Below are 24,587 nucleotides of genomic sequence, written 5' to 3'. Positions count from 1 at the left end.
GTCACTCCTGGTGTCCATTGTTCCTTCAGCATGGACAGAGGACTTCGCACCTCTCGTCCATACACCAGCTGGAAAGGTGAGAAACCTAACGATCCTACCACTGCGTTACGTATGGCAAACAACGCAGGGCATACTGCTTCATCCCACTCAGTTCCCTGCTTTGCGCAGAACACTCTCATCAGCATGCCGTCCTGTATGTAAAAATGATTGGCCCTCTCAGGACCAACACGTCCTCCATTGGCCTCATGAATCAATTCGGGGGACTCTATCTGCTGCGACTCCCCAAGACGAGTGCGGTCCACCCCAAGAGAACTGGTGAGGGTCACCTGTAACTCACCATCCGGGCTGCCTTCGCCCTCCGCTCGTTCTCCGGGTCCCATGAAGAGGTGATCGATTCCCAGGCTGTCGGACGTCTCCTTAGCCCCATCAGATCCACACCCTCCGCATCCTTCGCACTGCCTCGGCATCACAGCACAAACCGGGAACGCCACCGTGGCGATTCCTTTCTCGTCCCCACAGGCGTCTAACACTCCGCCTGTCTCCTTATAGTGCTCTAAGCACTCCTCGCCCTTCACGAGATTCGGGAGGACATATCCTCCACATGCGTCATTTCCCAAGATGACTTGTGTCTCCATCTTGGGCATTGATGCACAGACCCCCACCACTAGGGTCTGGCAGCCATAATCAGAATTCAGAGTCACCTGGTGTAGGGGCATCCTCACTGGGCCTCCCACAGTGGTCACACTTGCCACTCCCACACTGGTACTCTCGTAACCCTCGGGGAACAGGGTTTCGCTCACCAGGGTAAAACCTGCCCCAGTGTCTCTTAATATTCTCACCGGAATGGGGTCTGCGTCCCCCATCCTTACGGTTCCCTCACACACGAATGGGTGAACTCTTTTCTCCCCACTCAGTACGGGTTCACCCCGCACCATCTCGGCCACCTGGTCCTCGACCCTCACGAAAGCAACGTTCCCCCGCTGCTTAGGGCGTCTGCAGTCCCGCGAGAAGTGTCCGAATCCCCCACAATTGAAGCAGCGAAGCTTCCCCGTCGGAGACCATCCACCACCGCTCGCCCTGGCACCGCCTCCAGAGGCCGTCTCTCCGTGTGTCTTCCTCGCACCATCCGTCGACTCCTTCGTCGCAGCAACAGCTCCTGAGCTCTCAGCTTGGGACTTCTTTACCGGCTCCACAGCACTCTTCGATCCTCTGTTGTCCCCACTCGAGAGGTGGGACTTGGGAGAACTCGCTCCTGTCCTCCATCCGTCCGTCCTTCTATTATTTCTACCATATCCGGAGTATACGGGCGGTCGGTGCTGTCCTTTTCGGCGTGGGCGTAAGGCTTCTTCCAGCATGTCAGCTCTGTCGGCTGCGGCCCTCAGGTCCTTTATGTCCGCCTCCTTTACTCTAACCCTGGTCTCAGGAGAGAGCACGGACATAAACTTCTCCATGACCATAAGCCTCTTGACATCCTCAGCCGACTTCGCTCCTTCAGACTCCAGCCACTTAAGGAACTTCCTCTCCATGTCCCTCGCCGTCTCCGCATAAGATTTTCCTGGCGAACGGGTACATTCCCTGAATCTCTTCCTGTAACATTCCGGCGTGAGCTTGAAAGAATGGAGCACAGCTCTCTTTACAGCATCGTAGTTGGTGCACTCTCTGAGGTCGAGCATGTTGTAGGCTTCACAAGCTTCACCAGTGAGCCTACTCTGAACCAGCTTTACCCTCAGCCACTTCTTCAAGGCAGCGACCCTCTCGAAGTGGTCGAAGAAACCTTCAGCTTCGTTTGGTACATAGACCGGCAAATCTCGCTCCCTCACTCGGCGGTCTTCCTGCTGTGGCAGAACAGGTGGAGCTAGCCCTAGCTCAGCTCGCTTCAGCTCCACATCCTTGTTACCTTCTATCTCCTGCTGTTTCAGCCTAGCTTCTAGCTCGCGCTCCTCTCGGCGCAGCTGTGCCTCTCGCTCTTGTTCTTCCCGCTTCAACTGCGCTTCCAGCTGCAGCTTCAATATTTCCAGCTTGACGCTGCGCCTGCTGCCGCTGGATCCCCTGCTGCTTCCACCAATGCTCAGGTGTTCTCCCATACTGACAGGTGTTTGTGGCCGTTCCTCCCCCAAAGCTTCGTCTCGTGCTCTGAGCTGTGCCATGATCATGTTACTTTATCATCCTCCATCTTGTGCTATGAGTGATAACCTGTACCTGATACCTAATACCACTGCAAAGTACCACAACTGCAACCTTTATCTTGATCATTATCCTGGCGAGGTCGCCAATGTTGGGGTTCACCATAAGAGGGGTGAGTAACAGTATACCCAAGGTCACTCACCGTAGCCCTGCGGGTCTTCACTCTATCCTCGCGGCACCACTGTACGCCAGGAGAGTATCCCAGTCAATCCCAACCGGCCTCTGATCGAGAAAGAGTGAGAACACAGCTTGTTGTCTTAACTGTTGTGTGCCCGCCCCGACACAAGGCTCTACTACTAACCATAAGGTTGCCAACTAGTGTTTTCTGTGTCCAGTAACACGTCAGTGGTATTGTGGAATTGTGGTAACAGCGGCAAGAACACACTCAATAGGTCTGATATCAGGCAGGTATTTATTTCTATCGCTCTATTTCCTTTCATGTATTATATAGCCACAAGAAACATGGAGGGGATGATACAAACGCCAAGGTATTTTGTGTTTTACTAAAATCTCAAGACATCACATAATTATATCAATAAACAAACAGCTATTTCATGCGAAAGTCGCTCGTTCTCACAAATAATCATGAACTCGCCAAGCTGGCAATGCTTCCCCTCACGTCAATGTCAAAATCAGCTGGGCGACTCCTCCCTCACTGCGTGATCTCTCACTGCACTTGTTTGTTGGCGAAAGACGCCTGTTTCTTTAAATTCTCAAGGATCACTAAATGTTCAAACAACACAATATCTGCGACAATAGAACGTAAATACTTCGCTGCACTGATCTTGAGCTCAATCAACATTTCTATATTAATGAACACAATAATTCACTATCATGGTATAACACACTGCACCTCATTTAATGATAACGCATGCAAGTATATATTACTGGAGTTCTCAGTAATTCCTTGCAAACTGCAAACACCAATAATAATAATAATATATACCGTGAGTGCTCTATGTAGCCCCACTCTGCACACTCGTGCCTTACTGTGACATGGGTGAGCCTTGCTCACACATACAAAATACTCTGGTTAAATAATATAGCTGACTAAAGGGGAATTGAGAAGGAAACTAGAATCACCTACTTCCACCTATCCTCCGGTGAGAGTTGAGTTGTAGCTCCTGGTCCAGGCTCCTGCCTCGTGTAGGGAATGCCCCCACACACACCCTGTCGTGTCCTCCAGGAACCCAATCATGGTCCCAAAATAAACACGTCGTCTCCGTGTTCTGTCCACCGCGGGTCCGTGCCCCTCCTCCACGTCTTGTAGGGTTGGAGTCGGTCTCCCGGCTGTCAACTTCTCCTCCCAACTACGGCTGCCTACCTACGTCTCGGCTGCAGTCGTTCGGATTCCCAATTAGTGTCTTCTTTAACTGCTTCCCAGTGGATTGGCCCAGCCGCTACGTCGTCACTGTGAAGTTATCGGACGTCCCAGGCAATACTGCCTAGACTTCACCTGCACAGAATCCGACCCTGGAGCACTTGATGCTCAATATTCCGTCAATTCCCTCTTCGGTCCACACATGGAATGAAGGAAGACCTCCCGGCGTACTGGCAGACTACGGGTGATGCGTAATATCCACGGGAGTGGCGTATTACTGTCAGATTGACAGAATCAACCTTCACACATCCGTCCACCTTGACGTGTCGTGTCAGACTGATTCCCTCACGGAGGATTGGCCCAGCCACTACGTCATCACTGTGAAGCTATCAGCCGTCGCATACGTCGCTGCCTAGACTCTACTCTTGCACAACACCTGTCCCTGGAGCACTTGTTGCTCAATATTCTGTCAATTCCTTCTCTGGTCCAACACATGAACGAAGGAAGACCCCACAGGTGCCGGCAGACCACGGGTGATGCGTAAATCCTCCGGAGACGGGGTAAACTGTCCAACTGACAGGACCCCCCCAGCGCACGTCCGACCTCCTTGACGTGCTGTCTTAGACTGATGGCGCCAGAGTCGCGCACTGACCGGGCCCCCCTGCCTTTGTGACGTCATACTTGCCAAGGGAGGTTTTCATTGGCTCCCTGTCCCACATCACTGTCGGTGACCAATCTGGTGCCACTGACGTCACACAGTTTTGGCGGCAAAACGGAGGAGCCCGCGCCCTATTGGCTTCCTAAAGGGCCTATACCACAGGCCAAAATGCTCTTCTTTTACAAATTTCTCGCAACCTCGAGAACACTACACTCTCCCACATATACCAAACTGATGCCTGCGACGTAGAGAACGCTCGGGTAAAGTGGACATGACTCTTACAGCAGGTGTGGGAGAAATATAAGGGGGGTAATACCGTCACAATACCCATGTACATGTGTGTTCCCCAAAGCGAACCACGAAGCTAGTACGGTGAGCAAAATAAGAGTTACTGCCACACAGTGAGGCTACCTCAATTCTCTCCCTTCCTCCCCTCCCTCACCACAATTTTTCCTCCTTCCTACGAACAACGCTCATTATAACCACAATTCTGGTCACTAATACCTGTAAATCAATAATTGACCACAAGTTTATTTTGAAAAGGAACCTAAAAAGTCGTTTGAAGATTCCTAGATGGATGAAATAATGCTGTGGTGCTGTGGCTAGCGCTGTGAACATCGTGAACAGCATTGAATCACTGATATTTGAGCATTGTACCCAATCATTATCACACTCGGGCTCTTCTATAATACTATTATTGCTAAATAATACAGGTTATATATATATTTTAACAATATTAGGCGATGCTGTGGTCACACGCTGAACAGCAGTGTTGTGCGCTCATGCTGCGAGCGCCAGTCTTGGTTACTCACTCACTACTGAGGCTCTGACACCTGGTAATGTGGACCATGTTTATTTTTTAAGATGGCGTCTGTTTACAAGAGCCCTGAGGAAGTTGATGTGAACCTCATGTAGCCGCGAGAGTTTTGAATGGAACGTGAAAAATAAAAACACCTGGAGGCACGTTGCGCACCCGAAGCCTGGGCCTGCCGGCGCGTTGCACAGTTAAAGGGTTAACCAGCTCTCTGTTGGTTAACGAAGTGTTGTGAATCTCTGAGCACTCTGCAAGCTCTGAGCCAAGCCTCTCGGTGACGTCACAGACCCAGGGGCAGGCTCTCATTGGTCACTCTCGTCACGTGACCACACCAGCCAATCGCCAGCTTGTTGGCGTCTTCACGTTTTTGGTGCACTTGTGTCGAGGCCGTCAGCATTTTGTATGCACTAGGGGTTTAAGCCCCTCGTACAAACCAAAACTAAAATAACATTTTATACCCGAAAAAGTACTCATGCTAGCAGTCACCTATGTCAAACGAAACCCTGCAACTCAGGGAATCTGAAGGGTGTATAAATATGACTCTTCTCGCTGGACAAGGAAAGATATAGGAGAGGGCACCGAGACGATGTGTAAGACCAATCCTAAAGTATGCAGCCCATGCATGGAGCTCGTACCTTGTCAAGCACAAGACGAAGCTTGAAAAAGTTCAGAGGTATCTAGGTTAGTCCCAAAACTGAGAGGCATGAATTACGAGAAAAGGCTGTGTGAAATACACCTCACGACACTGGAAAACAGAAGAGTAAGGGGAGATCACTACCTACAAAATTTTCAGAGGAATTGACAGGGGTAGATAAAGATAAACTCTTTAACATAGGTGGTATGCAAACAAGGGGACACAGGTGGAAACTGAGCACCCAAATTAGCCACAGGTACGTTAGAAAGAATATTTTCAGTGTCAGAGTAAGAAACAAATGGAATGCATTAGACAGTTATGTGGTGGATGCAGACTACACGGTTTCAAATGTAGATATGATCTGTACACCAGTTGATTGACAGTTGAGACGTGGGACCAAAGAGCCAGAGCTTAACCCGTGCAAGCACAAATAGGTGAGTATTTAGTGTTTCTGCACCATTTTTTATAATCCATGGGGAGATTTTGTCATGCCCAACAGTCTTTGTCACATTCAGCTCCATTAGATATATTTTGACCTCATCACTGGTGAGCTCAGATTCCTCCACGATTGTTTGGTTACCGCCTTCTCTCTCAGTACAGGGACTTCTCCTTGCTCTACTGTGAAGACCTCCTTTAATCTCTTGTTGACTTCTTCACTCACCTTTTTGTCATTCTTTGTGTATCTGTTCTTCCCTTTCCTCAGTTTCATCACTTGTTCCTTTACTCTTGTTTTCCTCCTTAAGTGGCTTTGGAGCAGTTTTGGTTGGGTCGTGGCTTCACTTGCGATGTTATTCTTATAGCCTCCCTGCTTTTCTTCTCACTCTGAGGTACTCATTCCTGGCCCTCTGTTATCGTCCCCTGCTCTCTGGTGTTCTGTTATTCCTGTAGTTTCTCCATGTTCTTGTAATTAATTTCTTTGCTTCATTACATGTCTGATTGAACCATGGATCCTTCTGTTGCTTTGAATTTTTCTCCTTTTGGGCCGGGATAAACCTGTCTGCAGCTTCCTGGCACTTCTGGATGACGTGGTCCATCATATCCTGTACTGTCTTTTCTCTGAGTTCTCTTTCCCATGGTATTCTCATTAGCAATTTCCTCATCTCGTCATAATTTTCCTCTTCGGTAATTTGGCTTTTTCCTTTCCGATCCCTTCCTTGGATAGGTTAACCCTACCTCCGCCAGATACTCAAATGTCAGGACGATGGGATCACTCACTCCCAGGGGAAGGGGGAATTCAAATTAAACTTTCCATGTCTGACTCATTCAAGGTGAATATTAGGTCGAGTCTAGCTGTTTTATCGTTGCCTCTCATTCATGTGGGTCCGTTGACATGTTGGCTCAGAGTTTCTTGTTGCCACATGCTATAGTTTAGCTCTCCATGTATCAGTCTCTCCATGTGGTTCTTCATTCTCCCAGTCTATCTTTCTATTGTTGAAGTCGCCCATTAGTATTAAGAGTCTGGGTCCATTCCTGCAGGCAACTGAAGCTGCTCTCTCAATTATAGTCATGATTGCCATGTTGTTCCTATCGAACTCCTTTCTGTTTTTTTTTTGTCATTTAATGGTGGGTTGTGACTACTACTAATATTTTATTAATGACTTTTACTAATATTGTAGATTCACTCACTGTCACGGTTGCTATTGTGGAGTCTTTGAATCCTTCACAGCCTTGGATATTCATCTATTTGAAACTCCAGTCCTTACTTATCAGCATAGCCACTCCTCCTTGCCCTTCCCTCATTTTCTTTGCTATATAGGGGTTCTGTCGAAACACTGCAATTATTATGATGCCTGACAATATGTTTTCCCGTGAGTCCTATTACATCAGGGTTTTCCTCCTTTGTTCTTTAGTCAAGTTTACTTGCTTTATTTGTAATCCAAGCGTTGTTTGAATACATTACCTTAAAGTTTACTTTCCGATATCCATTATCACACACTCCCCACTGGTGTAGGAAGCTGTTCTATGGACTGGGCTACTTGGGTATTTGGATAAAAGATCAAAGTCATCATACCTGCCTCTTAGGCAGTTTGTTGTTTCGCCCTCAGCTTTTGTTCTGTTTTAATGATTTAGTGTGCACTCGTCTTTTTGTGTGAGGACGTATATAAGAAAAACAAATACAAAAGATTGTTCCATTTACACTAACCATTAGTATTAATAACTTAACTCCTAAGATTGAGTGAGTGCCAACTAACCATTAATATATTTTAGCTTGTGTTGGTAGGGAAATATGTGTGCTTAAGGTGCCTCCACCTCTCAGCATGCCCTGTGGTTGGGGGGAACGGGTGCCCTGAATCTGTATAAATACTCCACACACCCCGAAGTGGCAAGGGGAGGACGGCAAAAAAAAAAAAAAAAACAGGAGTAACTAGCCAGAGATGTTATAACAAACAAGATATTATAGGGAATGAACAGTGTGAACAAACCACACATCAGAAGATCGAGAAACGACAACAAATCGGTCTGTCCTGGACCATTTTCAAATTGTATCAAATCCCCAAATACGACTTCATAATGGTCCAGGACGGACCGAAACGTCGTCATTTCTCCATCTTCTGATGTGTGGTTTAATCATCATATCTTCTGCAACGTTATTGTGACTTATCGTGTGCAGTGTGAACAAATGTCATGTTCAGATTGGTATACGGTACTATGAGATGCCACGTGTGGACGTTAAAGACACGGATGAGTCAAATAAATGGCAGGAATAACATCTTTGGCATTTATGTTGCAAGCAAATGTTTCTTTGAATTTGTGTTTTAATTTCCTGCTACGATACGATGAGACTTGTGAGGAATATATAGTATTGCTTTAACTTACCATGAAGCTGGATAGGCATTGTTTGCCGAGTTAAGTGATAACACACACACACACACACACACACACACACACACACACACACACACACACACACACACACACACACACACACACACACACACACACACACACTCTCTATTATTTTCCTATAAAGCCAAATTCACTTGAAAAACCGCAATCTTTAATTAAAACAGAGCGCTGATGTTGTTTTCCTCATATGGTGATGCCTTAACTTTGCCATTTTCACCGGCAGTTTCGATGTCCATGAGGATGTGAACCGCACCTGGGGAGTGGAGACGAACGGCACCTTCACCGGGAACATTGGTCTCCTCCAGCGGGAGCAAATGGAATTTTCCACCGTTTCAATACCGACGGCGAAGCGCCTCAAAGCTGTTGATTATTTAATTGCTTATTCTGCCGACTCCTTATCAATAACCTCCCTCAAGCCATCGCTGCTGCCTAAATACCTCGCTCTCATACGTCCATTAGAAGGTACATATCATTATAATATACTAGTAGTACCCGGCCACGCGTTGCTGTGGCTCAGCAACACATGTGTGTTGCTGTGCCACAGCAACCATCCCTGTCCCCCAGACCTTCCCACCATTACCCTCTCACCCATCTCCTCGGCCTCCCCACCATTCCCCACTCCAATTCCCTCTTCGTTCCTTCCCACCCACTCCCCTGTTGCTTTATCCTCCCCACCATTCTTCATGCCCCCATCCCATCGTCCCTACCATCCCAAACTCCTCCGTCCCCTCGTCCTTCCCCACCATTACCCTCTCTTTTGTCCCCTCGTCCTCCCCCACCATATCTCACTTCCGTCCCCTCGTCATCCCAACCATTCCCCACTCCCTCGTCCGATGCCTTACCAAATGTTCTGATGTTCCCATCAGAAAATTGAGAGCATCAAGTGATCTGATGTTCCCATCAGAAAATTGAGAGCATCAAGTGATCTGATGTTCCCATCACTGATATATAAGAAAAACAGTTAAAATAATTAAATGAAAATATGAAAAAGTAAAATAATAAACTATACTCACGAAATGAATGATATGGTAAACAACACAGCTCAATTCCAATGCAATTCACACAAAATAATTAAATCAAAATGAAAATAAATAAAAATCTATGAAAATTCAATTTATCAATGCAATCAGAAACATTAAAATGTAATTGTAACATATTTAGTATAGCGTGAGTGTTCCTCTTACATGCAACAGATGGCACTATTCTTCAAGAAAAGCATAGTTTTACCTGTAACAGGTGTGGCATCTATATTTATGCGTACGAATTGAATGGTATGGTAAACAACACAGCTCAAATCCATCACAATGTTTTACAAAATAATTTGATAAAAAATAAAATAAATTGAAATCTATGAAAATAAAATTTATCAATGCAATCAGAAACATTGAAATGGAATTCGTGACATATTTAGTATAGCTTGCATGTTGCTATTTTGTGCAACAGATGGCGCAGTTTTTCAAAAACGCATGTTTTTACCTGTCACTTGTTGGCATCTATATAGTAGGTATATTAAAAGACGTGAATAATCGAATGGAACGGTGCGTCAGAACTTCAAAGAAATCGGTGAAGAACTTTGGGAGATTACAGCGTATGTTGCTCTTACATCCAAAAGATGGGGATGTTTTAAAAAAAAAGCATGTTTTCTCCGGCCACAGGTAAGCCATTTATATAGTAGATATATAGAAACACGCGCCTATTTGAATGCAACGTCGTGTCAAAATTTCAAAGCAATCGGTAAAGAGGTTTCGAAGATTTCTCTCACATGAAAAACACCTGAAAAACACAGTTTTTTAAAAAAAAGCACGTTTTACCGTCACAGACGTGACATCAATATAATATGTATATACAAACCTGCTCGGATGCGATTGGAACATTGTGTGAAAATTTCAAAGCAATCTGTGAAGAACTTTCGGAGATTAGCGATTTTGAACAAACGAACATTTCCATTTTTATTTATATAGATAGCGTGAGTTGCTATTACGTGCAACAGATGGCACTGTTTAAAAAAAAAATCATGTTTTTACATATAACAGGTGTGGCATCTATATAGTTGGTATATAAAAACATGCGTGTATTTCAATAGAACGTTTTATCAAAATTTCAAACCAATCGATGAAGAACTTTCAGAGATTTAATTCGTGTGTTGCTCTTGCGTCCAACAGATGGCGCTGTTTTTTAAAAAAAGCACGATTTTTCCTGTCACAGGTGTGGCATGCATATAAAAGGTATATAAAAACACGCACCTATTCGAATGCCACGTTGTGTCAAAATTTGAAAGCAATCGGTAAAGAGGTTTCGAAGATTTCCCTCCCATGAAAAACACATGTTCGTCGACTCGTTCTCTTCGTTTACGTCGTTCAAATGAATTTCTACTGGCATTCCATGTGTAATACGTAGGCACTTCCGAACACAGCAATGTTTTTGCAAACGCGTCACTTTGACATAACGTGAAGAAACCAGTTAACGTTGTAGCCGGTGGATTCATAGCTGTTTACTGCACATTTGCAGATGTGAAATAAACGTGTTGTCTATTTTCTTGTTTTCAAAACAAAAACAAAAAATACTAACGAAATATTTCAATTCAAACACCGATAAATCGACACAGCTCAAATTCACCACCAATTGCACTCAAAAATAAGAAGAACAGTTAAAAAAAACAGAATGAAAAACAATGAAAAAAGAAACAAATTAGCTAATCCCACGAAATGAACGGTATGGTAAACAGCACAGCTGAATTTCAATGCAATGTCACACAAAACAATCAAATCAAAATGAAAATAAATCAAAATCTATGAAAATTCAATACATCAATGCAATCTGAAACATTGAAATTGAAATGTAACAAATGTTGTATATCGTATGTTGCTCCTACGTGCAACAAATGGCTGGGCTTTCAAAAATTGCATGTTTTTACCTGTCACAGGTGTTTCATCTAAATAATAGGTATATTAAAACACACACCAATTCCAAAAGGACGTCGTATCAAGATTTCAAAGCAATCAGTGAAGAACTTTCGGAGATAACAGCGTGTGTTGCTCATACGTCTAACAGATTTTTTTTTTTTTTTTTTCTTTTTAGCAGGGATAATCCTGCGCGGGCCCTAAGCCTCTGGCTGGCCCACTAAGTGATGCTTGTTTCTGTTTTACTTGGGTGGAGGATGAGTATTCATGACTCGTATGGTCGCTTCAGTAAGATTTTGCCATATGTGTTTAACAACTTCCTCTGCTCTGTTGAATCGAAGGTGAAATCTGAACGGGTTTGTAACTGTGCACTGTGTTAGATAATGTTCCAGTGGTCTGTCGGGCATTTCTCCACAGTGTTGACATTTCCTCTCATCTTCCGGAACCTGTAAGCCTATTTCCCATGCACATGGGTATCCAAGCCTGATGCGATGTAAGTGCACTTCTGTTGTTCTACTGCCCCCTTTCATCAAACTAAGTGGTTCGTAGGTGGTTGAATTCTTGTACCAACCCGCAGATCCTGATGTTGCAACTGCTGTGGTGTGGTCACTGTACATCTTTCGCATTGCTCTGTTTCGAATTACTTTTTTCATCTGGGATAGACTCTGTGGTATGTAAATGTCTACATTTCCCCTCTTAGTAGCAAGTTTTACAGCTTCGTCTGCAATGTCATTTCCTAGTAGTCCCACATGACTTGGCACCCAGTTGATAAGTACCCGTCGACCTTGTCGTTTGAGTGTGTGCATGAATGACAAGACATTTGTGATCAGATGGATGTTATCACATATGTGTTCTTGTTGCAAGGTTTCAATGGCGGTTCTCGAATCTGTATGGATGATAACATGTTGTCGGTGTTCAGCAAGAGCATGTTCCAAAGCCTTTTGAATGGCTAGCATCTCTGTTTGTAAAGTCGAACACCCATTTGAGAGCCTCCAACTATATACAGAGTTTCCTGCTTTAACTGCAGCTCCGGTTTCTTGTCCCTGCTGGTCTACTGACCCATCCGTGAAGTAAGTGAAGCTGTCGGATGCCATGTTTGCTTCTATATGCATCTGTGCAATGTTACGTAGAAGATGAGGCTTAGTCTGGTTCTTCTTTCCTTCAAGAGCCATAATCTTAAAGTCTGCTGGCAGAGATTCCCAAGGGGCTTGTATAACAAAGTCTGCATGTATGTCGCCGACACCCCTCTCAGTGACTGTGTTAGCCATACCGAACGTATTGATGGTGTTTATCGCACAATGGGTCCACCTGTTGCCATTGGAGGCTCTTCTGTCCAGAGTTAGTGCTCCAGTGATTATATCTTTAAGTGAACTGATTCTAGGTCTAGTCAATATCTTGGTCAGCATGCACGCAGCAATCCCCTTTACCCTTATTTCAATCGACGTTAGCTTTGTTTCTAGTCTTAGGTTCAGTATTTTAGTCCATCTGGGAGCACCTGTTATGACTCGCAATGCATCATTTTGAAGAACCTCAACGTTTGCCCACTGACCAGGAGAAAGAGTGAGTAAGGCAGGTGCTGCATAATCAACCAGGGAACGAACGGCGTGTATGTAAAACATTCTCAACACTCTGTGTCCCGCTCCTAGACGTGGCCCTGTGATTGCTCTCATTATATTTATTCGTGACTTTGCTCTCTCCTTTAGATATTGAATTTGCTTATTGAATGTCATTTTAAAATCAATCCACACTCCGAGATATCGATATTGTGTAACCCACTGAAGGTTAATGTCTTGAATGCGTAGGTGCCTGTCTGGAGTGTTGCCACCTAGTCTCATCGCCTTAGACTTCTGTGCAGATATTTTTAGCCCTAAAACACTGCATTCAGATGTCACTTTATCTAAAGCACCTTGAGCTTTATTTAGAAGTGAAGGACCTGTAATGACTAATGCTATATCATCAGCATAGCTTAGCAATTTAACCCCTTCTGTAAAGGTCATGGTAACAAGGTTTTCCATAAGGATGTTAAAAAGACTAGGACTGAGGACTCCTCCTTGTGGAGTCCCATTCTCGTGCAAGTGGTAGTCCGACACTTGTCCTTGCAACTTTACTCTGGCATACCTGTGACTTAGGTAATCTTGAATCCATGCTAGCATTTTCCCCTTCACACCTTTTTTAACTAAGGTGTGTAGTATTGCTTGCGGGCTTGCAAGTTCAAATGCTTTTTCTAGATCAAGGAAGACCACTATAGCTGGACCCGAGTTAACTGTTCCTAGTAATGTTGCTATGCAGTTTGCAGTACCTACTCCTCTAGTGAAGCCAAATATGTGTTTATGAAGGTCTCCAGTCTTCCACAGTAGCCTATTTAAGACCATCCGTTCTGCAGTTTTACTAATGCATGATGTTAATGAAATGGGTCTGTAATTGCCAGGTTCTTTCGGCTTAGGAATCGGTATGATGTCTGCTTTCTTCCAAGAGGTTGGTAGTTTGCCTTGCTGCCAAGAAGCATTGATGACGTCCAAGATTCCTCGTTCTCCAGCAGGACCTGCATGTGCGATCATTGAGTATGTAATGTTATCAGCACCTGGTGCAGTGTCCTTACCACCTTTTTTGACTCTGCTTAGTTCCTGTTCGGTGAAGGGACAGTTACATTCGTCAGTTATAGCTATGCCCTCATGAATGACTGTCATCCTCTCTTGTTTTAATTGTACTTGCTGCCTTCGGACCATTGCAGGAAGCTGATATGAAGCTGTTCTTTCTGCAAATTGGAGAGCAAGTCTCTCAGCCTCCTGCAATGATTGAATACATGCCTGTGGCCGGGCTGGACGACCTGATATAGTTTTAATCTGACCCCATATCTTGCCAAGACTACTATGTTCATTTAGAGTTTGACACCACTCAAACCATCTTGCCTCCTTTACTTCTCTAGAAACTCGTCTTGCTTCAGATATCACCGCTCGTAGCAGAGTTCTTCCTTCTGGTGTGGGGTTTCTCTTTAGATGTTTTCTGAAGATGTTGACTCTGTGGTTCTGTTCTTTTACTTCATTACTATAGAACCAATAGTTCTTTCGTTTTGTGTTACCTGTGATAATGATTGGAATAACTTTGTTTGCAGCAGCTGCAACGGCTTCCTGCAGATCGGTCTCGTGTATGTTCAAATCCTCAGGTGGCGTGTACGTTGCATACCATTTGTCAAGTTCTGCTTGGTATACATTCCAATTGGCCTTTCCTAAATTCCACAGAGGCTGCGCAGGTGGTGTAGGAGGTCGTGCCAGGTTGAGTGTCGTGACAGTAGCATAGTGGTCACTGGTGATCACCGGGTCTACTTCCCACTTCGCCTGTTGCTGGAGTGCTGTGGAGATGAATGTAAGATCAAGGGAACCTCCTAGAATGTGAGTGGGTTCCCCAGTGTTGAGAAGTGTAATTTCAGGTACTTCTCGCAGAGCTGCAGCTAAATGGCGCCCATCTGCATTGGCTGGCCCAGTTGCACCTAACTCTGGATGATGAGCATTAAAATCTCCAGCAATAATTACATTTTCCTGCGTGGCCAAGGCAAGCACTGCCTCTGCTTCTAGTTTACGTCTAGGGGGCTTGTAGACGTTGTATATGAGGAGCTCAAAATTAGCCATATTCACTGTAACTGCTAATACCTCTACTCCATCCCCACATGAAACTGAGTCTATTTTCTTGTTGGGTATGGTGTTTCTGACTAGGGTCATTAATCCTCTTTGTCTCCCCTGCTCATACGGTAGAACATAGTGCTGATATCCAGCCAATCTGAAGGATTTCGTGGCAGGGAAAAGAGTTTCTTCCAAAACGATGATATCTGCTTTCGTGCTGATTGCAGCCTCCTGAAGTGTGTGTTTTTTATTTCCAAGACCTTGTATGTTCCACTGCAGAATTCGTAATGGCCAGACGACGGGTTCGGTTGGTGTTGCTTGTTCTACTAGAACTCCTCCTCGGAATCGACCTCTATATTCTCCGCCTCGCAAGTCGTATCGCTGCAAATCGGACTTCATTGATAGTTCGTGGTCAACCCCGACGTTGTTGGAATCTGTGCATAACTGTGGTCCATCGCTATGTTGTTGGAAGTGCTGCAGGTCGGACTGCATGGATTGTCCGTGGTCATCCCCGGCATTGTTGGAATCTGTGCATAACTGTGGTCCATCACTTTGTTGTTGGTATTGCTGCAAGTCGGACTGCATTGAATGCTCGTGGCCGTTTCTTGTGTTGGTGGAACCTGTGTATCTCTGCTGTTCAATACGTCTTTGTTGGCGTTGCTGCATATCAGACTGCATTGGCTGTTGTTGTCTGTCTCCCGTGTCGGAAGAGTTTGTCGATCGTGGGTGGTCACTGCTTCTTGCAGTTGCGTTTGTGAATGTTGATGTTCCGGTGTCTTGACTATCCGACTGTTGTCGGTAGTCAGTATGTCCAAGTTGCGTTGTTTGTCCCCTCGTGCTCCATCCTGTCGGAGACTGTCTATTTCTCGTGTAACTGTGGTCTGCTGCACGATCTTGTCCATTATCACACAAGTGATGTCTTGAGTCTGTTGTTGTGAGGCGTTCTGCGTCATCTGTAGGCAATTGATAATGGTCTCTGCCATGATCTTCACGATGGTTTTCAGCTGGACCTCGGTAAAACTGTATTGCTGGTGAGTAGATTCCGAAAGTAAGTGTTTTCTGCTCTTTTGCATGTGCTGTACTTCTGCAACACTTTCGTGTAATGTCTGATTCGGAATTAACAGATTCGGGAAATTTTGCTCTGTGAGAGTGGGTGGCTGTTGTGGCTGTGCACGAGTGTTCCAGACGTTGGTGTTGGTGGATGTACTGCTGGTCAGTGTGTTGATCCTGGCCTGAGCTGTCTGCACTTTTTGTTTCCGTGCAGAGCAGGTTGTGCTCCAGGCATGATGTTTGCCTCCACAATTTGGACATTTGGCTGTTGTGGTCTGGTTTGCCTTGTGCTTGGCAATACAGTCTTTGGTGGGATATCTCAGGCTGCACACTCCGCACCTCTCCTGTCCTGTGCAGCGTGACTGATGGTGGCCGTATTTCTGACACCTGAAGCAGCGTAGGGGTTCCGGGGACGTATGGCCTCTGTCGGTATGTTCCCCAATTTCCAAGACCGAATGTTTCTGGCACATGTCCCATGACGGTCACCAGAACCTGACGCGTCGCTGCCTTGTCTACTTTTGTGCGGCAACGTTCGACATTCAGGATTTGCTTGTGTTCTAGTACTGGATCCAGGGGAAAGTCGATTGGGTATCCCAAAAGCACGACTCGTGTGCGTCTTTCTGAAGGGTCCAGCCTTACCAAGCATACAGGTTTCCCCTGCAGGACTCTTACCGTCTCTAAGTAATGTGCAGTCTGTTGGTCTTGAGGTGTCATTATTATTTCTACCTTCAGGTTGACTGTAATGGAAAGTTTGAGCTCTGGTTGTTCTTTTTCCATCGCCGTTACTACTCCATATGCTGTAGGAAAGTGGTCGGTCTGCATGATCTTGAATTTTGGAAGATGTGCAGAGGCTGGCGATGTCTGGTGTGAGACTGGTGGTGTCCTCCCCTGTCTCTTACTGCTGTCCTGCGGCTGGGCTGTGGAGAGAGGAACAATGGCTGACACTGGCTGGCGTGAAACTGGTGGTGTCCTCTCCTGACTCATACTGCCGTCCTGCGGCTGTGTTGTGGACAGAGAAGCATTGACTGACACTGGCTGGTGTGTGACTGACGCTGTCCTCTCTAGGTCCATTACGTCCGCTGACTTGCTGGTAGAAGCAAGTGGTAAAGCCTCGATAGCAGTTTTCTTTGGTGCCTGCTGCACATCGGTCCACCGTTCCTCCTCGTCCGAAAGCTGCTTCCATTCCCTCTTGCGCTGAGCCTTCCCCATGGCTCTCTTCACGTAGTGAGAACCGACTCAAACCACCGGAGCGAGCAGGCGACACGTCCTCACTGCACGGTAGCTCAGGAGCAACTCCGTCTAACAGATGATGCTGTTTTAAGAAAAAAACATGTTTTTTCCTGTCACAGGTGAGGCATGTATGTAGTAGGTATATGAAAACACTCACCTCTTCGAATGCAATGTTGTGTCAAGATTTGAAAGCAATCGGTAAAGAGATTTCAGAGATTTCCGTCACTTGGAAACACACGAAAAACACAGCTTTTCAAAAAAAGCATGTTTTTTCCCGTCACAGACGTGTTATCTATAAAGTATGCATATAAAAACCCGCTCAGATGCGAATGAAACGTTGTGTGAAATTTTCAAGGTAATCGGTGAAGAGCTTTTGGAGATTATCGATTTTGAGCAAGCGAACATTTCCTCTTTTATTTATATAGATTAGCAGTATCCGGCAACGCGTTGCTGTGGCTCAGCCTCAGCAACCTTCCCTGTCCCCTCAGTCCTCCCCAGCATTCCCCCCTCACCCGTCCTCTCGGTCACCCAAGCATTCCTCACTCCACCGTCCCATCGTCCTCCCAACCATTCCCGACTCCACCATCCCCTCTTCCTTCCCATCATGCCCTACTCCCCTGTCCCTTTGTCCTCCCCACCAATCTCCATTCCCCCATCCACTTATCCCCACTATCCCAAACTCCCCCATCCCCTCGTGCTTAGACACCATTACCCCCCTCCCTTGTCCCCTCGTCATCCCCACCATTCCCCACTCCCTCGTCCGATGCCTTCCCAAATGGTCTGATGTTCCCATCAGAAAATTGGGAACATCAAGTGATCTGATGTTCCCATCACTGAAGTATAAGAAAAACAGTTAAAAATTTAAATTTAAAAGAAAAAACTGTACTCACGAAATGAACGATATGGTAAACAACACTGCTGAATTCCAATGCAATACACATAAAAATAATTAAATCAAAATTAAAATAAATCAAAATCTATGAAAATTCAATTTATCAGTGCAATCAGAAATATTGAAATGGAATTGTAACATATTTCACAGGTGAGGTATGTATATTGTAGATATACAAAAAGACGCGTCTATTCGAATGCAACGTTGTATCAAAATTTCAAAGCAATCGGTAAAGGGGTTTTGAAGGTTTCTCTCACATGAAAAACACTTGAAAAACATAGTTTTTTTTTTTTTTAAATATCCATGTTTTTTCTATCACAGATGTGACATCAGTATAATATGTATATAAAAACCTGCTCCGATGCGAATGGAACATTATGTGAAAATTTCAAAGCAATCGGTGAAGAACGTTCGGAGATTAACGATTTTGAACAAACGAACATTTCCATTTTATTTATATAGATATGCAAACTTCCATGAGGCTTAATAATCAATATATTTAAAAGATAATTATCTGTAATTTACCTATTCGTCATTCAGAGGTACGGCCTGAAGATTGGAACCCATTGCCCTCATTAAATATTGACGTTTGACTTCTCTTTGTCCAGAGATAGTGATGAGCGGGTCGGGATCGCATCCCACGACCCGTACCAGCTTGAGCTACATGACCCTCCCACCTTGTTCCCCATGACCCCTCCCACCTTGTGCCCCATGACCCCTCCCACCTTGTGCCCCATGACCCCTCCCACCTTGTGCCCCATGAATCCTCCCACCTTGTGCACCATGAACTTTCCCACCTTGTGCCCCATGACCCCTCCCACCTTGTGCCCCATGAACCCTCCCACCTTGTGCCCCATGAACCCTCCCACCTTGTGCCCCATGACCCCTCCCACCTTGTGCCCCATGAACCCTCCCACCTTGTGCCCCATTACCCCTCCCACCTTGTGACCCATGACCCCTCCCACCTTAAGCCCCATGACCCCTCCCACCTTGTGACCCATGACCCCTCCCACCTTAAGCCCCATGACCCCTCCCATCTTGTGCCCCATGACCCCTCCCACCTTGTGCCCCATGACCCCTCCCACATTGTGCCCCATGACCCCTTCCACCTTGTGCCCCATGACCCCTCCCACCTTGTGCCCCATGACCCCTCCCACATTGTGCCCCATGACCCCTTCCACCTTAAGCACCATGACCCATCCCACCTTGTGCCCCATGACCCCTCCCACATTGTGCCCCATGACCCCTCCCACCTTGTGCCCCATGACCCCTCCCACCTTGTGCCCCATGACCCCTCCCACATTGTGCCCCATGACCCCTTCCACCTTAAGCACCATGACCCCTCCCACATTGTGCCCCATGACCCCTCCCACCTTGTGCCCCATGACCCCTCCCATCTTGTGCCCCATGACCCCTCCCACCTTATGACCCCTCCCACCTTGTGCCCAATGACCCCTCCCACCTTGTGCTCCATGACCCCTCCCACTTTGTGCCCCATGACCCCTCACACCTTAAGCCCCATGACCCCTCCCACCTTGTGCCCCATGACCCCTCCCACATTATGACCACTCCCACCTTGTGCCCAATGACCCCTCCCACCTTTTGTCCCATGACCTTCCAAACTTGTGCCCCATGAACCCTCCCACCTTGTGCTCCTTGACCCTCCCACCTTGTGCCCCATGACCCTCCCACCTTGTGCCCCATGACCTTCCAAACTTGTGCCCCATGAACCCTCCCACCTTGTACTCCTTGACCCTCCCACCTTGTGCCCCATGACCCCTCCCACCTTGTGCCCCATGACCCTCCAAACTTGTGCCCCATGAACCCTCCCACCTTGTGCTCCTTGACCCTCCCACCTTGTGCCCCATGACCTCTCCCACCTTGTGTCTCATGACCCTCCAATCTTGTGCCCCATGAACCCTCCCACCTTGTACTCCTTGACCCTCCCACCTTGTGCCCCATGACCCTCCAACCTTGTGCCCCATGACCTTCCAAACCTGTGCCCCATGAACCCTCCCACCTAGTTCTCCTTGACCCTCCCACCTTGTGCCCCATGACCCCTCCCACCTTGTGCCCCATAACCCTCCTATCTTGTGCCCCATGAACCCTCCCACCTTGTACTCCTTGACCCTCCCACCTTGTGCCCCATGACCCCTCCCACCTTGTGCCCCATAACCCTCCAATCTTGTGCCCCATGAACCCTCCCACCTTGTACTCCTTGACCCTCCCACCTTGTGCCCCATGACCCCTCCCACCTTGTGCCCCATAACCCTCCAATCTTGTGCCCCATGAACCCTCCCACCTTGTGCTCCTTGACCCTCCCTCCTTGTGCCCCATGACCCCTCCCACCTTGTGTCTCATGACCCTCTCATCTTATGCCCCATGACCCCTCCCACTTTGTGCCCCAAGACCCTCCCACCTTGTGCCCATGACCCCTCCCACCTTGTGCCCATGAACCCTCCCACCTTGTTCCCATGAACCCTCCCACCTTGTGCCCCATGACCCCTCCCACCTTGTGCCCCATGACCCCCTCCCACCTGGTGCCGCCTGACCCCTCCCACCTGGTGCCCCATGACCCCCTCCCACCTTGTGCCTCATGACCCCTCCCACCTGGTGCCCCATGACCCCCTCCCACCTTGTGCCCCATGACCCCTCCCACCTTGTGCCCATGACCCCTCCCACCTTGTGCCCATGAACCCTCCCACCTTGTTCCCATGAACCCTCCCACCTTGTGCCTCATGACCCTCCCACCTTGTGCCCCATGACCCCTCCCACCTTGTGCCTCATGACCCTCCCACCTTGTGCCCCATGACCCCTCCCACCTTGTGCCTCATGACCCTCCCACCTTGTGCCCCATGACCCCTCCCACCTTGTGCCCCATGACCCCTCCCACCTTGTGCCTCATGACCCCTCCCACCTTGTGCCCCATGACCCCTCCCACCTTGTGCCTCATGACCCTCCCACCTTGTGCCCCATGACCCCTCCCACCTTGTGCCTCATGACCCTCCCACCTTGGGCCTCATGGCCCTCCCACCTTGGGCCTCATGACCCTCCCACCTTGGGCCTCATGATCCCTCTAACTCTGGTCCCCAAGACCTCTCCCACCTTGTGCCCTATGAACCCTCCCACCTTGTGCCCCATGTCCCTCCCACCTTGTGCCTCATGACCCCTCCCACCTTGTGCCCCATGACCCCTCCCACCTTGTGCCCTATGAACCCTCCCACCTTGTGCCCCATGTCCCTCCCACCTTGTGCCCTATGACCCCTCCCACCTTGTGCCCCATGAACCCTCCCACCTTGTGCCCCATGTCCCTCCCACCTTGTGCCTGATGACCCCTCCCACCTTGTGCCCTATGACCCCTCCCACCTTGTGCCCTATGACCCCTCCCACCTTGTGTCTCATGACCCTTCCCACCTTGTACCCCATGACCCCTCCCTTCTTGTGCCCTATGACACCTCCCATCTTGTGTCCTATGACCCCTCCCACCTTGTGCCCTATGACACCTTTTTACGGACCCGAGCCCAGCGTCCGAGCACGGAGCAGTGACGACCGTGCCATCTGTGGGTCAGCTCCTGAAACCCCCTCCAAATGGACGGCGCCATCTACTGAGGACAGGAAATACCAGCCACGAGGGCTGGTTTCCCGTCCTGATCAGCTCATAACACAGCCGCTGCTGACCCCTGGTGAGGTGACGCTTAGACAGCAACGCCATCTATGGAGTGGATAGGTGGGCGTTTGTGTCTAAGCCTGTAAGTGAGGTGCCCTAGAGTGTAACTAGTACTGATGACGTGTCTGATTACAGAGTCGACCTGGGACTGCTGTAATGAACGTTGGATTAGTCTACCCAAGGCAGCTGAAGAGTCTCCACGTGTTTGCTGCAGCAGCTGTGAGTCACCCCCCGGATGAACACTTTTGTGTTAGCCTGCCGGTGAGGTGGCAGATCCAGGGATTGTCGTACCCGGGGCTGACTGGTGGAGAAGACTAACCACTGGGGTGTTGTGGTGAGGAGAGTGATCTGTGGGATCACACGAGGCTCCTGCCTAGGGCTCGAAACCCTAGTATCGGTCGTGGAGTGGCCTAACCTGCGGAACTGATTGGAACCTGCCAGCTACAGGCTGGATTTGTGGTTGAAGGCCTCCGTGACGGTGGCCTAACCTGCGGAACTGATTGGAACTTGCCAGCTGCAGGCTGGATTTGTGGTTGACGGCCTCCACGACTGCGCACCCAGTGGGACTGTGATTTGGCTGGCCTGTGGCCAGGGTAGACTCGTTACGAGAATCTAAGGATTAATCGAGAGGCCACGACAAGAGGACCAAGGGCTAAGCATCGTTGAGCACCGTGAAACGTCCTGAGTCTTCGGAGGAAGACAAGGGATTGTAAATAAGTGTAGTAATAGTAACAGCGTGTGACTGTTTATATATTTATTTATTGGTGGTGCTGAATATTTATATTTAAGTTTAAGTGCAGTTTTGTCCCTTCCCCTTTAATTTACTTGCGTTATGGAACACATCTCTTGAAAGCCACTACTAACTTGGGGCCGGATACCTAAACTCTATTAACATCAGAGAAAGAACCCCGTTGCGACCCAATAGGGCCGTAACACACCTCCCATCTTGTGCCCTATGACACCTCCCATCTTGTGCCCTATGACACCTCCCATCTTGTGCCCTATGACCCCTCCCACCTTCTGACCCATGACTCCTCCCACCTTGTACCCAATGGCCCCTTTTACCCTGTACCCCATAACCCCTCCCACCTTGTGCCCTAAGACCCCCTCCCACTTTGTGCCCGAAAACCTCTTCTACCCTGTGCCTCATGACCCCTTCATGAGGCTCATGACGTTCCCTTCTCTTCACCACCTTCCCTACCCTTCATCACCTTCCCTACGCTTCCCCACCTTCTCTTTCATTCACCACCTTCCCTACCCTTTACCACCTTCCTCCACCTTTCACCACCTTCCCTACTTATCACCACCTTCCCTTCTCTTCACCACCTTCCCTAACGCTCCCCACCTTCCCTACCCTTCACCACCTTCCCTACTTTTCCCCACTTTCCCTACCCTTCATCTTCCCAACCTTTCACCACCATCCCAGCCCTTCACCACCTTCCTTACCCTTCACAACCTTCCCTACTCTTAATTACCTTCCCTACTCTTCACCACATTCCCTACTCTTCACAATCTTTCCTTCCCTTCCCCACCTTCCTTTCTCTTCACCACTTTTCCTTCCCTTCACCAACTTCCCTATCCTTCACCACCTTCCCTACTTTTCACCACCTTCCCTATCCTTCACCTCCTTCCCTATTATTCACCACCTTCTCTACCCTTTACCACCTTACCTACCCTTTACCACCTACTCTACCCTTCACTTCCTTCCCTAAGCACGACCACCTTTCCTTCCCTTCACAATCTTTCCTACTCTTCACCACCTTACCCTTCACCATCTTTCCTTGCCTTGCATGGGAGCCGGTCGGCCGAGCGGACAGCACGCTGGACTTGTGATCCTGTGGTCCTGGGTTCGATCCCAGGCGCCGGCGAGAAACAATGGGCAGAGTTTCTTTCACCCTATGCCCCTGTTACCTAACAGTAAAATAGGTACCTGGGTGTTAGTCAGCTGTCATGGGCTGCTTCCTGGGGGTGGAGGCCTGGTCGAAGACCGGGCCGCGGGGACACTAAAAAAGCCCTGAAATCATCTCAAGATAACCACCTTCCCTACCCTTCACCACCTTACCTACTCTTCACCATCTTTCCTTCCCTTCACCACCTTCCTTACCCTTCACCACCTTCCCTACTCTTCACCACCTTCCCTACTCTTCACCACCTTTCCTCTCCTTCATTACCTTCCTTACCCTTTTCCACATTCTCTTCCCTTAACTACCTTCCCTACCCTTCACCTCCTTCCCTAATCTTTACCACCTTCCCTACCCTTCAACAACTTCCCTACTCTTCACCACCTTACTTACCCTTCACCACCTTCCCTACCCTTCACAACCTTCCCAACCCTTCACCACCTTCCTTACTCTTCACCCACTTTCCTTCCCTTCACCACCTTCCCTATTCTTCACCACCTTCCCTCTCCTTCACCACCTTCCTTTCACTTCACCACCTTTCCTTCCCTTCATCACCTTCCCTACTCTTCACCACCTTCTATCTCCTTCACCACCTTCCCTACTCTTCACCACCTTACCTACCCTTCACCACCTTACCTTCCCTTCACCACCTTCTCTACTCTTCACCACCTTCCCTACCGTTCGCCACCTTCGCTACTCTTCACCAAATTACTTACCCTACACAACCTTCCCAACCCTTCGCCACCTTCCCCTACTATCACTCCTTTCCCTATTATTCACCACCTTCCCTACCTTTCACCACCTTCCCTACTCTTCACCACCATCCCTTCCCTTCACCACCTTTCCTATCCTACACAACCTTCCCTACCCTT

General features: G+C 47.9%; 1 protein-coding gene across 1 annotated transcript in view; it reads left to right on the top strand.

Annotated features, from left to right (window-relative positions):
* LOC123754662 (glutamate receptor ionotropic, delta-1-like) overlaps nt 1-24,587 on the top strand; it is a 225,621-nt gene that overhangs the window by 66,602 nt on the left and 134,432 nt on the right. Inside the window, exon 4 of the mRNA XM_069326882.1 lies at nt 8,682-8,920. Coding sequence (XP_069182983.1) covers nt 8,682-8,920 — 239 coding nt within the window. The remainder of the gene's footprint in view (nt 1-8,681; nt 8,921-24,587) is intronic.

The sequence above is a fragment of the Procambarus clarkii genome, chromosome 18 (assembly GCF_040958095.1).
Source record: "Procambarus clarkii isolate CNS0578487 chromosome 18, FALCON_Pclarkii_2.0, whole genome shotgun sequence".
In the NCBI taxonomy this organism is placed as follows: domain Eukaryota; kingdom Metazoa; phylum Arthropoda; class Malacostraca; order Decapoda; family Cambaridae; genus Procambarus; species Procambarus clarkii.
Note: the sequence above shows the minus strand (reverse complement) of the source record. Positions and strands in the feature narration are given on the sequence as shown.